At 40.8% G+C, this 14,336-nt stretch overlaps 1 protein-coding gene across 3 annotated transcripts in view; it reads right to left on the bottom strand.

Annotated features, from left to right (window-relative positions):
* Positions 1-14,336, bottom strand: part of GABRB1 (gamma-aminobutyric acid type A receptor subunit beta1) — a 191,471-nt gene that overhangs the window by 23,577 nt on the left and 153,558 nt on the right. For all 3 annotated transcript variants that reach the window (XM_074991803.1, XM_074991802.1, XM_074991804.1), the window contains exon 5: positions 12,236-12,318. In XM_074991803.1, the coding sequence (XP_074847904.1) occupies positions 12,236-12,318 (83 nt within the window). The remainder of the gene's footprint in view (positions 1-12,235; positions 12,319-14,336) is intronic.

Raw genomic sequence — 14,336 nt, 5'->3', positions numbered from 1 at the left:
GCTGAGCCAAGTCCTCCAAATCATGGTTTAAATACTTCAAGTGACAGCGAATTCATTGTTTATATTAATGTAACCCTGCAAGTGACATGTGCTCCCTGCTACATAGGAAGGTAAAAACTCCCTCCGATCTCTACCAATCAAACCTGTGGGAAAATTCCTTCCTGACCTCAAATATAGAGATCAGCTAGATCCTGACCCACTAGACAGATACTCAGGAAATAATTCTCTGTAGTGACTCAGAGCCCTGCCCATCAAGTGTCCCATTTCACATAGGCACCAAGTGGACTATGTTTATTATATATCTCTTCACAATTTTTATGCATCTATATGTACAATATTTAAGTGAAAGGATCCATGAGTCTAAGATCCAAGCTTGTTGAGAAGCCAGCTGGCTGGCAGCTCCCTGCTGCCACTTCCTTTTGTTTAGTTTTAAACCTGCTGCCTCTTCATTTCCTCAGGTGATCCCTGTTTCTCGTGTTACGTGGAGGAGTAAATATTTACTTTATTCACTTTCTCCACACCGTTCACCATTTTATAGACTTCCATTATACCCTCTTACTGTCTTCTCTTTCTTAATGGTTCCTAACATTGTTAGCTTTTTCGACTGTAACTGCACATTTAGCAGATGTTTTCAGAGAACTATCTATGATAACTCCAAGATCTTTCATGTGTGGTAACAGCTAATTTAGATCTCATCATTCTGTGTACATAGTTAGGGTTATGTTTTTCTACATGCATTATTTTGCATTTATCAACAAAGAATTTCATCTGCCACTTTGTTGCTCTACCAACCAGTTTTGTGACATCTGTTTGTAGCATATTAGTCAGCTTTGGCCTTAATTTTCTTCAGTGATTTTTGTATTGCCTGCAAATTTTGCCACCTCACTGTTCACTGCATTTCCCATACCATTTTTCATGAATACATTGAATGGAACTGTCCCAGTACAGATCCTTGGGGGACACCACTATTTCTCTTTCTCCCTTCTGAAAACTGACCATTTATTCCCACCCTTTTGTGTGCTCTCTTTAACTAGTTACTGATCCAAGAGAGGACCTCTTAACCTATCACTGCTTACTTTGCTTATGAACTTTTGGCAAGGGACCGTGTCAAAGTCCAGATACACTATATTCATTGGATTGCCCTTGGTCATGTGTTTGACCCCTCAAATAATTCTACAGTTACAATTCTACCTCTTAAAACCCATGTCTGCCATTCGGCACACACAAGTTGATTTGCCTTTTGTATTAATAACTTATTGTTCCACTTTCCCCTGACTTCTGCCTGTTTTTCCTGTCTGGCCTTAGACTGGAAGCATAATAGAGCAGCGACTTGTCCTTGAGTGTTTGGAAAGTAGCTAACAGTTGATGGGATCTAAATAATAAATAGTTAAAATACTACACTCAGGTCTTAATAGCTCAGTTGAATTCATTCTGGCAAGATGTTTTCAGAGAGCTGATTGGTATTCCAAGAGTGTCCTCTCCAGCCATATACTATCTTGTGTGAAATATTGAGTGGAGTCTTAAAGGTGTGTGGATATTGTTTCAGTCCTGTTCCAGATACAAAAGAGATTTTTTTTCTAGGACAATGGAAAAGTTATTGTAAATATTGCCCATTTCTTAATATCCAAAAATAGGCTCATGCTGTATGTCTTACTCAATTTGTGTAGCAGGGTGTGAAGATGGTGCAAAATGAAAGACTTCTTCTCTGCATATATTCATAAATAGTACAGGTTGAACCTCTCTAATTCAAAACTGTCTTGTCCAGCAACATCTGTAATTTGGCATGATTTTAGTTAGCCAGATGACCACTTATCATGGGTGTGGCCAAGTTTCCTGTGGTTCCATAAAGTTTGTTTCCAGTCACCAGTCCTGGATCTCAATGTTCTGTGCTGTAATTTAGCTGTAATTTACCTTTAAATGTCTTCTAAGAGCCCGATAGTAACAGAGAGGTAGTAGTCCGTATTCTAACAAAGCAAAACAGCAGTCATGTAGCAATTTAAAGACTAACAAAATACTTTATTAGGTGATGAGCTTTTGTGGGAGGGACCCACTTCTTCAAACCTGAAGAAAGCTCATCACCTAATACATTATTTTTTTAGTCTGCAAAGTGCTACATGACTGCTGTTTTGCTTTCTAAGAGCCCACTAATCAGTGAAAGTGTTAGTAATGTGCTAGACAATATTGACTTCCTGCAGTCCAGCAAATTCTCTTTTCTGTCACCTGTCCAGGGTGCTAGATGAGAAAGGTTCAATTTGTATCATCCTTCTGGCATCATATGAAGAAAACACTTACATGGCAATCTCAAGTGAATAACTATTGTTAAGAGTAGAAATGGGGACACAACTGTTCCATCAGTTGTGAAATTTCACACTAGCCAAAGATGTTAACGAAAGGGACACTTCTGATACCAGGGCAATTTAAAAAGTTATATAAGTAAACTCCAATTCAGAGACAGACAGGTTTAAATTTTTTGCTTCAGGACCTGATGTAACAGCCATGGGATAATTGCATTTACCTCCTAAGCATCACTGCTCATTAGCAAGTAATACAAGTTTTGAACTGAAAGGCTAAGATCATAGCAACATTTACTGTGTTGACATATGCAGAAGAACTGGTCAGCTCTCAGTAGCTGATATGTGTAATATTTTGAGGACACAGAATACCTATGCAGGTTTTACACTGACTCTAGTGCATGGACCTCAGAGGCGAAATTGCACAAAGCTCCCCTCCTGGAGTTCTGTTCAGAGGGAGGATGGGGGAATGGGTGGGTTTCTCTTGAAAAGGATCGAGTAGTTAAGTCTCTCAGCCACTGAGATTTGTGTGAACCTCAGAGGCACTATCGAAGATCAGGGTCATCCAAACAGACATGTTACCTAACTTGCTTTGAGTTACACAGGTTAACACATATTTGAGACAATGCAACTCCCACGACTGGATGTCCACCTATTGCTCTTCTGACAAAGGCTTATTTGAGTTTACAGAAACGTTTACAACTGGTTACTGAATAAACAGACAAACCCAAATGCAAGAACATAACAATTGCCACTCAATGACAGTTTGAGGCAGTGGGAAATAAAAGGAAGTCTGCTCCACTAGGCTTTGCAGGACCCCAGGAGAAGTGATGCAAAATACATCTGGTGAGGGGAGAGTCTGACAATTGAATATGTCAGGGAGGCTTTTAATTAGTGGATGTAGAAAGATTTAAGCAACCAAGGAAAGGGGAAATGCTTGTCAGAGAGGTTTAGTCAATTAGCAGGCCGTGGACTTAGTTAGAGAGGCATTGGGCCTTGCAGTTGTATGAGTGGTGAGCAAAGAAGGGGTCACCAATTAATGGGTTGGGAATCACTGAGTATGTGCTCCCAGAGGTCTTAAGAACATAGGGCTGTCGGAGTGTCGAGTGTTGTGCAAACACAGGTTTGGCACATGTACAGGTTGGGCCTTAGCGGCCCTCTAGCTGTTAGGGTGACCATCTTTTCGAAAGGCAAAATCAGGACAGGAGCCCTGTCCTCCTTTGTGGCCCCAGTCATTGGCCAGGCTGTGAGTTGGGGCCAGGCTGTGGTAAGAGCTGCCCAGTGAGCTGAGGCCACTGTAGAGAGCTCTGGATTCTCCACCTGCCATAGGCAGAGGCTGAGGTGCCTGAGAGTAGCCCCTGCCCTGTGTTCTCTCACACTAGGGTGCACTGCACAGAGCTTCCCAGGGTGGCTCTTACGACTGCCTGTCTCTGGATTCTGGACTCGTCAGAGGAGATGAGGAGCAAGGGTGAGGCCTTGTGATGAGGGGAGGTAAGGCCTACTTCAGCACCCCCAGCACCACTGGGAAGAGATTGGCAGCACCCCTGAGCCTCGAGCAGCTGCAGAGTGTCGCCACAGAAAATCTGGCACAGATGCTATCCCAGAGTCATTTAGCCTGGGACTGGGAATTCTTCATCTTGGGGCTGTCCTGCCCCTTTCAGGGTGAATGCTCACTCAGCTAGGTGTGATAGTTGCATCAGGCACTTATGTACTAAATTTCTCATGTCTGCAGACAGGCAGGTCCCTTATCTAGGAAGGCTTGAATTTAAGACCGTTCTTCATCTCTAATAGGAAAACCTTTTACTCTGCAGCATAGGTTCCTACCACCCAGGTAGTTCAATTGCAATTCTATTCCAGATCAATGCAATCTTGTCTCAAGCATGGAGCTGTGATAAATCTGTTCAAATCTCATTCTGTCACAACTCTCTATGTCAACAGAAAAGATAATGAAGGTTTAGGTACGAACACAGTCCTTCTTTCCTGACAACAAACCACCTACGGAGTTCAGTGGAATACCTTATTGATTCACTCCAATATTACGTTAAATTGGTTGCTGTTTCATTCAAGTATTATGTGTATTTAGCGATATGGTTGCCTCTACATTGTACGGAAAAAGACATAAAAACCATGGAGAATAACAGTAGGGAATGCCTTTTGTCATGCTGTAGCTGGCTTAACGAAACACTACTCTCTAACTGCCACCTCTTTGTATTCAGATTTGGGGTACAGTTATCTTTGGATCTCCTCTATCCTAACTCATTGATTAGGATTACAAAAAAAGAAATCACCTGACATAGTTAAAAACCTGATTCAGTGTTACATAGACAAGTCTAAATAATTTTAAATTGCATTCTGAACCGTACTGCAGTCTTAAAGTTGTCACAGATTTGTAAGGGACTACTCCGATAATCTGCTCAGACTTGATGCATAGCAGGCCATAGAACGTCACCCCAAAATTTCTGCATCAAGTCCATAATTCTGCAGAGCTGGCATACAGTTTAGTCCCATCTGTCTTGCAGTAGTGAACCACATTTCAGCTGTGTTGCAGGGCTGCTGCAATATAACAGTCACTTCAGTAGAGTAGAGTTCATACAACTGAAGCAGAGCCTTTTCTCCACCCTTCACTTGGCTGAATGCAGGCTAGCTGAAATTTGGTCCTTAAGCTCCTGCCATGACAGTGACACTAGAAACCCCAAAGTGAATGGAAGGAGTAGGGCATTGGTATGTCAGCCTTAGGCCTGCCTTGCCTTATGCACTGGCTAGCAGAGCTGGGTCAAGGTCTACATTGTCAGTGCAGCACTATAAAGGAGTAACTGCAGCAGCTGGAGCTGCTGTGTGCTGTTATAACCCATTGCTGAGTTTAGGTTTCAAGGCGCCCTCTATGTCTGTCCACAGAAGAGTTGTTGCTGTTCCAAATAGGGAATACTGGCTTGATACTCACGCTGGAGCAGCTCATGGTCTTAGCTGTGGAGGTCCCCGATTTAATCCCTGGTGTGTAAACCAAGATGGTGGCTGTCACACACGGAGGCCTGGCTTTTCCCTTGAAAAAAACCTCAGGATTTAGAGAACAAATTGGGTGAAATCATGTAGTTCTGGGTACAGAAACAAGAATAAATTAATAATCTTTTCTATGCCAAAACAGACACATTTCTCTGGGTAACAATGCTTGTTATGGGGTAATGGAAGCGATGGCAATCCCTCATTGATGAGTATGATCATCTTCCAAGGGAGTTGTGGGTTCTCAGGTGGCTGATAAGGCCGAAGTTCTATTACAGTGAGGACAGATGTTTCCAGGTACAGCAGGAGGCTATTGACCTTGACTGAAAGCCAGTCTCTCGTTCCTCCTGTGTTTCTTGTCCCTCAGCTTGTCGGTGAGCAAGTTCAAAATGCTGGGGACTATCACATAGGACTTCTCTCCATTTTGAGTGGTCCTGGTCAAGTGTCTCAAGTGTCGATGTCAGTATTGCACATCTTTAATTTACCCTTCAGCAAGCTCTTATAGCGCTTTGGTTGTCGTCCTACATCATGGTACCTTTCTTCCAGCTGTGAGAACAGACCTGTTTTGGGAGGTGATGGTCTGGCATCTGGACAATGTCACCAGTCCAGCAGAGTTGCTGATAGATGGTCATTGCCTTGATATTGGTGAGATTTGCCTCTTCCAAAACACTAGTGTTGGTGTGTTTGTCTTCCCATTTGACCTTCAAGATCTTGTTGAGGCAGCATTGGTGAGGCCTTCAAGTGATGCCTGTAGGTTGTTGGGATTTCAGACTCATACGAAAATGTTGGGAGAATAACGGCTTGATAAATAAGAAGCATGGTATCAGAGAGGTAGCCGTGGTAGCCGTTAGTCTGAATCTTCAAAAATGTAAAGAAGTCCTGTGGCACCTTATAGACTAACAGATATTTTAGAGCATAAGCTTTTGTGGGCAAAGACCTGCTTCATCAGATGCATGAGTGGCATGGGGAAGCATGGTGAGTCTTTGAATGTTGTAATCTTCAAAAAGCCTGGGCCATAAATTTTTTTCTGACAAGGGCAGAAGATGAATTGCAACGATCCATGCCACAACGTTGCCTGCAGCAGAAAGGAGAGAGATACCACAATGGTTTTCACAATCTGCTTTCTTGAAGAGGGTAACAATCAGGGTGTTCCTCGTTTCACTGGGTATCTCTTCCTTTATCCAGATTTTAAGGATGAGCAGGTAAAGCTGCTGAATTAGCTCAGGTCCACCATCTTTAATGATTTCAGCAGGATCCCTTCTGGACCTCTGCCTTGTTTTTCTTCAACTGCCCAATGGCATTGTGTACCTCATACAAATTGGGAGGGTCTCCAAAATCATTCCTAGAAGGTCTTTGGGAGGTTCACTCAAGGACATCATCTGCAACCATGAAGTTAGGGTTAAGAAGATCTTCAAAATATTCCTTCCATTGAAAATTGATGGCTTTGCTGTCTTTCAAAAATATGGTTCCATCCTTAGAGTGAAGGGGGTTCATGTAGCCAGACATGAACACCCCATTTGGCCTTTTCTTCTTCTCCCCCCCCACTGGGAGAGACAGAGAGAGAGAGACAGAGAGGGAGACAGGCAGCCTTTGATGCCCTGGGAACGCAGGTGTGCTGTCTCACCCAGACAGTCTACCATACACAGAAACCAGACAGTGAATGGGCTAGCTAATGGCCGCCCTTCTGGCTGATATCGGTAATTGACACGCCTGATCACTGCCCCAGGAAGAACGGGGAACCTCCGCCCATCACCTCCAAGGTGCCCAATTGTCCACAATTCACAGGTGCAAACTGAGCCTTGCACCTTCCCTGGGAAACCTGAGGTTCAAACACATTCCTCCCCGATTGGCCACTTGAGACCAGGAAGAAGCCTACGTGACCGAAGGGGTATAAAGAGAGGTTTGGCAGCCCACCCCCTTTGAGCTCCAATCACCTACACCTGCTGGCCAGGTCCGGTATTAACTCCCGAGACTGGGGACGCCTGGTTCGTATCTACTTCTTCCCGAGGGATTGAGAGAGAGATTCTGGGTCACACCGGATCTATGAGGCAGGGGTAAGAATTACACCTGTATTACACTTCTTTCCTATAGGAATTGAGGGAAAGACTCTGGTTCCACCAGGTCTAAGAGGCAGGGGTGAAAATCACACCTGCAACGTGCCTTTCTTGTGTACACATTACTTGTATTAGTTTAAGCTAGCTAGTTTGTCTAAAACTTTTCTTAAGTTAAATTGTGTTGTTTCCCCTTTAAAAACTGCGAGTACTAACTTGTACTTTAATCATTTGTCTTAGTTAAATTGTTTCTATCTTTGTATAAATAAAAAGTAATTGTTAAAGCCTCTAATAAGTGTAATTTTCCTCTTACTGCTGTACCCGAACTAAACGCAAACCAAAGAACCCAGCCTGCCCTGGCTGCTTAGCGTAGCTGCCGGTGCGGCATCACCCCCTTTGCCCCACCGGACCTTTAGCTGGCACCTGGGCATCGGCTCACAGTTCATGCCATGACAAGCTGGCCCTTAAACAGTCTTAATGACACTGAAGAACCAAGTGTGTTGTGGATGTCTGCAGGATGGAACAGTGGAAATAGTGGTCTACACAATTAAAAAAACCACACCCTGACTTCAAAAAGCTTTATAAATAAATCAAAATAACGTATTGGCTGATTCTGTTCCATTAGCAAAATCTGCTAATTCTGTTCCTCTTCCTCCTCTCTGCCAGAGGCGTGATGCCAGATTAGATGATGGGTCCGTAGTCTGATCAGTATGTCAATTTCTGCTCCTATCAAGAGTGGCTGTCCTGACAGTTTTCTACAATATATTGAATTTACTGAATAGTAAAATCCTGAAGGTGAGAATTTTTCACTTTTATATAATGATTTATATGTTCAGAGCATTGTAATTAGCTGATTTTCTGACTCCCTCTGTGTGACAGAATGTCTGTTTATATTGACACAGTATAATGGGTTTGTCTTGTCTATGGATAACCTAGGAATAAATTGTACATTGTGCAGCCTGACTCCTATGGAATCTTGTAAATCAGGCATAGAGCAGCCCCAGGACTCAAAATGGCTCGCTGTGGTATGTATGGTGGGTCTGTATGGGCTGCAGCTATAGTTATCCCAAGGTGGGAAACGATTGCTCCAGAACCCTCCTCAAAGTGCACTCCTACATGCATCTCCCCGTCACAGTCTGATCCACACTGAAGAAGTAAATTATTAATCCAGGTGTACGACAAACATAAAAATATGGGAGTGGCAGAATGAAGTGTGAGACGTTTCTGGGACCTTCTTCTCTTAGCAGTCAGATGAGTTTTGCAGAATCACTCGTTTTTTAAGGAGCTGCCCAGCAGCACCCATTTCCCTGACCATGGGACTTGATGAGCATGTAAAAAAAAAAATCATGAATCAGTCACAAAGATCAATTTCCTTCTCTTTGTTGGCATTTAACATCTGTGAATAGCATGTGTGAGGAACAGATGCTATTTTCAGTGCCGGTCTAAAATAGTGATCTGACACCCAGCCATTAGTAAAGCAATCTCTCTGGCTTTTGTTTGTAATCATTGGCTCCTATTATATGTTTATATAACTGCATTTGTACGCATACTCCCTCACACCTTGTTTCATCTACAGGTAAACTTAGATCAGTTTAGCTGTTGCTCCTGTGGAAAAATGTCTCTCTAAATTGAAAATCTAGTTGTCTAACACATCCCTCAACAAGTTCTTTACATTCTTAATTGTCCTGCAAGTGTTCTGTTTAAATTTGGATGCTGCTGGATAATTTAGATGCTCGGTTAGGTAAATAGCAGTGCACAGGCTGTCCCAAGTACTTCTGTTCATATTTCACCCTGTTTCTAACATGGCTGTTACCATATTTCCTCTTGAGTCAGCCTATGAGGACAGGAGGTTGGGAACTAGTCCCCATTTGTGGCCCAGCAGTTACAGAGCATGCTAAAATGGGTGGGCAAAGAATACGAGGCCAGTCGTCAGCTGGTGTAAATTCTGTGAACATTGTTGAGGATCTGGTCTTCATGAATCTGGTCTTCACAACTTTCATGCTACTCAGAATATGCTACTGCTGTACACCTAGTGGTTCATTCTAGCACTGAGTGGTGATATTGGTCTCTTTGCTATCTGCATCTCTTTCATTAAGTTACGTGGTTTTCATGTGTTTGCTATCGGTGTGGAGGTTACACTGATGTATCAATAACACCAGGGATGATGGTGGTAACTCACAGTTTGGTGAAGCTGGACAAGAGATATTTTAGAAGTTATGGGATTTTCAAAAGCAGTCAGCAGTAGCCTAACTCTGCTACCACTGAAGGGAATGGGAGCTTTGATAGCAAAAGAAGAAAGATGATAATGACAATTGGGAATTTGTCATCCCAAAGTGGTGATAGCTTTTCAGTGAGGATTTCCATGATCCAACTTGTCTTTAAATTTGGTCCCAAATGTATAGATTCTTGCAATGGTAGAACAGAGTGTTGTAAAATTGAGATGAAATGTTTTCCAGTTGTCTGGATGGAACGGCTTGATACATTATGTAGTGTGTGATTTCTAAATGGTGGTTACTGCTGCAGGTCATTGGTGTTCAGGCTACTTCAACTTGCTTAATGCAGTTTGAAATTTAAGCCGTTTGCTTTTTGTCTAACCCTCAGAGGTTAAGGACAGTAATTTTTCTCTCACCTCCTTGTAACGACCTTTTGGGTACTTGAAAGCAGTTGTCATGTCCCCTCTTAGTCTTGTCTTTACCAAACTAAACAAACCTAATTGGTTCAATCATCCCTTTTAGTTCATGTTTATTAGACCTTTAATAATTTGTATTGCTCTTCTCTGGACCCTCTCCAGTTTCTCCACATCTTGCTTACAAAACAGATTATAAAGTGTACAGTGCTCACTTTATATTTATTTTTTTTCAAATATTTGCATTGTAAACAAGAAAAGAAACAGTCTTTTTTAAATTCACCTAATACAAGTACTGTAGCCACGGCGTCCTACCCAAGGTTTAACAACTGATGCGCCTTTCAATTTCTGAGAGGGATAAGGGGTGGAGCATGCTTTCAAATTTTTTTAAAGCCACATACTGATGCAGAAAACACAGAATCTGAACCACCAAAACAAAATTAACCTTCTGCTGGTGGCATTTGCTTTGGATGATGAAGATGAATATGCATCTTTTGTCCACGTTGCTTTGGATCGTCATTGAGCAGAATCCATCTTCAACATGGACTCATCTTCTGGAATGGTGGCTGAAGCATGAGGGGACGTATGAATCTTTTGAACATCTAGCATGTGAATTGCTCACGATGCCATCTACAACAATACCATTCAAATGCCTGTTCTCACTTTCAGGAGACATACTAAACTAGAAACAGGCAGCATAATCTCCTGCAAATGTAAACAAACTTGTTTGGCTGAACATGAAGTAAGACTGATTGGTCTTTAAGCTCTGAAGTTTTATATTATTTTGTCAGTGCAGTTATATAATAAAAATCTACTTTTGTAGGTTATGCTTTTACAATAAAAAGATTGCACTACAATACTTGTATGAGGTGAACTGAAAAGTACTATTTCTTTTGTCATTTTTACAATATTTGTAATCCAAAGTAATATGACATGAGCATAGTACACTTTGTAATAGAAATCAATATATTTGAAAATGTAGAAAAAGTCCAAAATAATTTTAAAAATTTTAGTTAGTATTCTATTGTTTAACCATGTGATTAATCACAATTAATTTTTTGCTTTAGTCAGGTAAGTTAACTGATTATTTAACAGTCCTAATTTTAATTAAACCTGTAGAGTGTTCATTGGCTTGAAATCATCTTAGTTAAAAAAGTTTTTTATTTCCAGGTAGACTATTTGTAAAATCAAAATAAACTGATCTTCCAGGGGAAGCAGCAACAGCAAAGTACTGGAAATTACTCCCCTCTCATCTGTCCTACATGCGTCTTTATAATATCAAAGTCATTCCCCTCTCTGCCTCAGTTTTCCCATCTATAAAACTGGAAGAAATCTAACTCATGAGCATGTTGCATTACTTATTTTTTATATCAGAGCTGATCGTGCCACATTTTTCCAATCTTCTATTGGAAAATGCAGTTGTGTCAAAACTGAAACGTTTTGAAGTTGTGCAGATTTTCACATTTTTTGCTGGGGAAGATGTAGAAACAAATGCTAGTTGCAGTAAGAGATTAATACACTATTACAGTCCTTTTACAAAACTTATAATGTGACAACTGGAACTATTTCATTGAAATTACTGCAACCTTTTGTTCGAGATCATCTACTTTGGTAGTTTTCAATTGGATTGGCTTAGATAAGGTGTTTTACGCAGCCAGCGGATTCCCTTCAGACTTAAGTAACATTGCAAATATACAAATGTCGTTCTATAAATCTCACCACAGAGTTTTTGTGATTCTGTTATCTGTAGAGAAACATTAAGTTGAAAGTAAAAAGAACTTAATTGCAAGGAGCTTGATCCTATGCTCATTGAAGTCAATGGCAAAGGTCCCACTGGATTTAAAGATGTAGTATCAGAACCTCATTTTTACAGTGACTTTCACCTAAGGTTCTAAAAGTGCTTTGCACATGTTTACTATTAGTATTACTTCCACAGATGAATAAATTGACTAGGGTAACTTTCCCAAGATACTATGACAATTAGATGATGGAGAAGAGAAAAATCCTGATTTCAGGGTTCTGATCTTACCATTACAGTGTATTCCCTCTATTGTGCCAGAGACTTTCACAGGAATTTGATAATCTTGGATCAGCAAAATAATGTGAATTAAATGTGGTTCATTTTATTCAATTCATTTTCAAAGCAAATAGCTAAGAATGCAGTAGGGCTGTCAAGTCTGTCCTAGACCATTGAAGAAGGTTACCAAAACAACAAATTATATTCAATCCAAAGATGAAGTGTGGTCAACCCTCTCCCTCCAATAACTTACAACTTTCAATCTCTAGTGTGCAGTTCTGTTCATCCAGGGGGTATCTGCGTAGATCCATCATGCAAGCAGCTGTAGTTGTGATCCTGTAAGATGGAAAAGAGATGGTGTTGTGAAACAAGTCCTGGACCTGGTTTCTGCAACCAAATATTTTACTTTTAGAAAGGGTAGCTTTTTTTTTTTTGGTAAAAAAAAACCCAAACACCTGCTAGCCACATTCACAGGCTCTTTGTGTCATACAGAATAGTGAATAATACACAGGGCTGGCAATGGGGGCTATTTTAAAGGGCCCAGGGTTTTCAGTTGCTGCTGCTGCTTCTGCTGTGGCCACAGCAGTGCCCATAACTCTGAGCCGTCCAAATTGCCATAGGAGCCTTGAAGAACACAGTCTGGACGGTGGTGATGGCTGGCTAGGTGATGCTAGTTTCCAGCCCCACCCTTTCCTCCCAAGGCTCCCACTTTTCCCAGGGGCCGTTGAAGTCTGTCATCAGCCCTGATAATATGTAATTGTATGTCTGGTAGCCATGTATTCCATTAAGAGAATCTATCAGATATTAAAATACACTAGCAAAATTCCTGTTGATAATTGCAGCTCAGTACATAAGAGAAGCTCTGATGTTTTAGTGAAAATGCCACTTGGATGTTTCCGTTTGAGATTAGTGGTTAAGATTTTTTCAAATTATATTGCGAATGTTTGTTTGTTTTTCTTTATAACCTTTGCATTAAGTACCACTTAAAATGAAAACTTTCTGATCTATCTTTCCTTACTGTTGCAGTACATTTATATTTAACACTTTCATATAACAATTTTCATCCATACTTTAAATATTAGTGAAGGCAGCGCTTTGAATAATAGGTGACCTAGCATATGCTTTCATAAATCAACCCCATCATTTATCTGTGATAAATACAGTAGACCTTTCTAAAATGGAACTATATGCTATCGAAGATGATGTACTATAACCTAGAGATCATATTCTCCTCCAAACAATGGTTTTCTGTGATGATAACCACAATATGGGCAACTTGCTCCTTCTTACTAATGAAAACAGTCCTGGAGAAGCAATTGTGGCATTTAAAATGAGACTGGACCTAGTACTAGTGATTCTGCTGGAGGGAACAATCCTGCACATACAGGGATATATATTGGATGATCGAGGAATCCTTTGTCATTTTTCACTTTTGTGATTCGATAGTTCAGAAAGGGTGAATTCTTATCTCTGAGCTGGGGAGATAGGTATCTCCCTATCGAACAGGAATTTGGAAGTTACTGAAATGGGTAAATAGCAAAAGGCAGCATTGAAATGAGGGACCATGGAAAACACTTGAGCTGTCTCTTTGTGGGGCCAAAAGTTTCTGGCAGGTAGACAAAAAATGGAATTGCCTATGTCAACATTTTCTTTAAGCAAATCAAACATTGATGTAGTATTTCTCTTTGCCTGGTGTTTGCCATTTGGGTTGTAATTCAGTAATTTATTCTTAGAATATGTTTGGTGGTTTCATTTTTATGATTGTAGTGGAACCAGCGTTCTTCCTTTTCTTTGGCTAGGCCCCAGTATTGCAGAGAACTTGAGCAGGTACCGAATTGTAAGCGTTCAAAACCAATAGGGATATTGTCAATGGGATGCAGGATAAGACACATCGCTAAGACACAAGAAATTGGTGTTCAAATCTGAATGTTACCTGTAGTCACTTGATGTTTTTAGCAAATGTTACCCATGTGAATTAGTAGCCTAAGTTCTATTAATTTTCAATGAAACTTCAGGTCCTAAATGGCTATGTCTCTTTTGGAATTGTGACTTAGGCACTTTTGAAAATTTTGCCCCAATCTCTCAATAGTTAGTTCCCCATCTGTAAAGTAGGGGATAATAGTTCCCCACCTAATGTGTATTGTGAGGATAAGATTAATTAATTAATAATTCTGAAGTACTCAAACATACAGAAGAAATTTACTACTCTATGCTGCATGTTGCACTGTGCTGAAAGTGAAACAATTAAAGTACTGTCCTGAACTGGAACAATTATCTGCCATAACTATAAATATGCTGCCTACCTTAGTGCCACAGTAGCTTTACATGTATATTTATATGTACACACACACACA

This window comes from Carettochelys insculpta, chromosome 4 (assembly GCF_033958435.1).
Source record: "Carettochelys insculpta isolate YL-2023 chromosome 4, ASM3395843v1, whole genome shotgun sequence".
NCBI lineage: Eukaryota > Metazoa > Chordata > Testudines > Carettochelyidae > Carettochelys > Carettochelys insculpta.
Note: the sequence above shows the minus strand (reverse complement) of the source record. Positions and strands in the feature narration are given on the sequence as shown.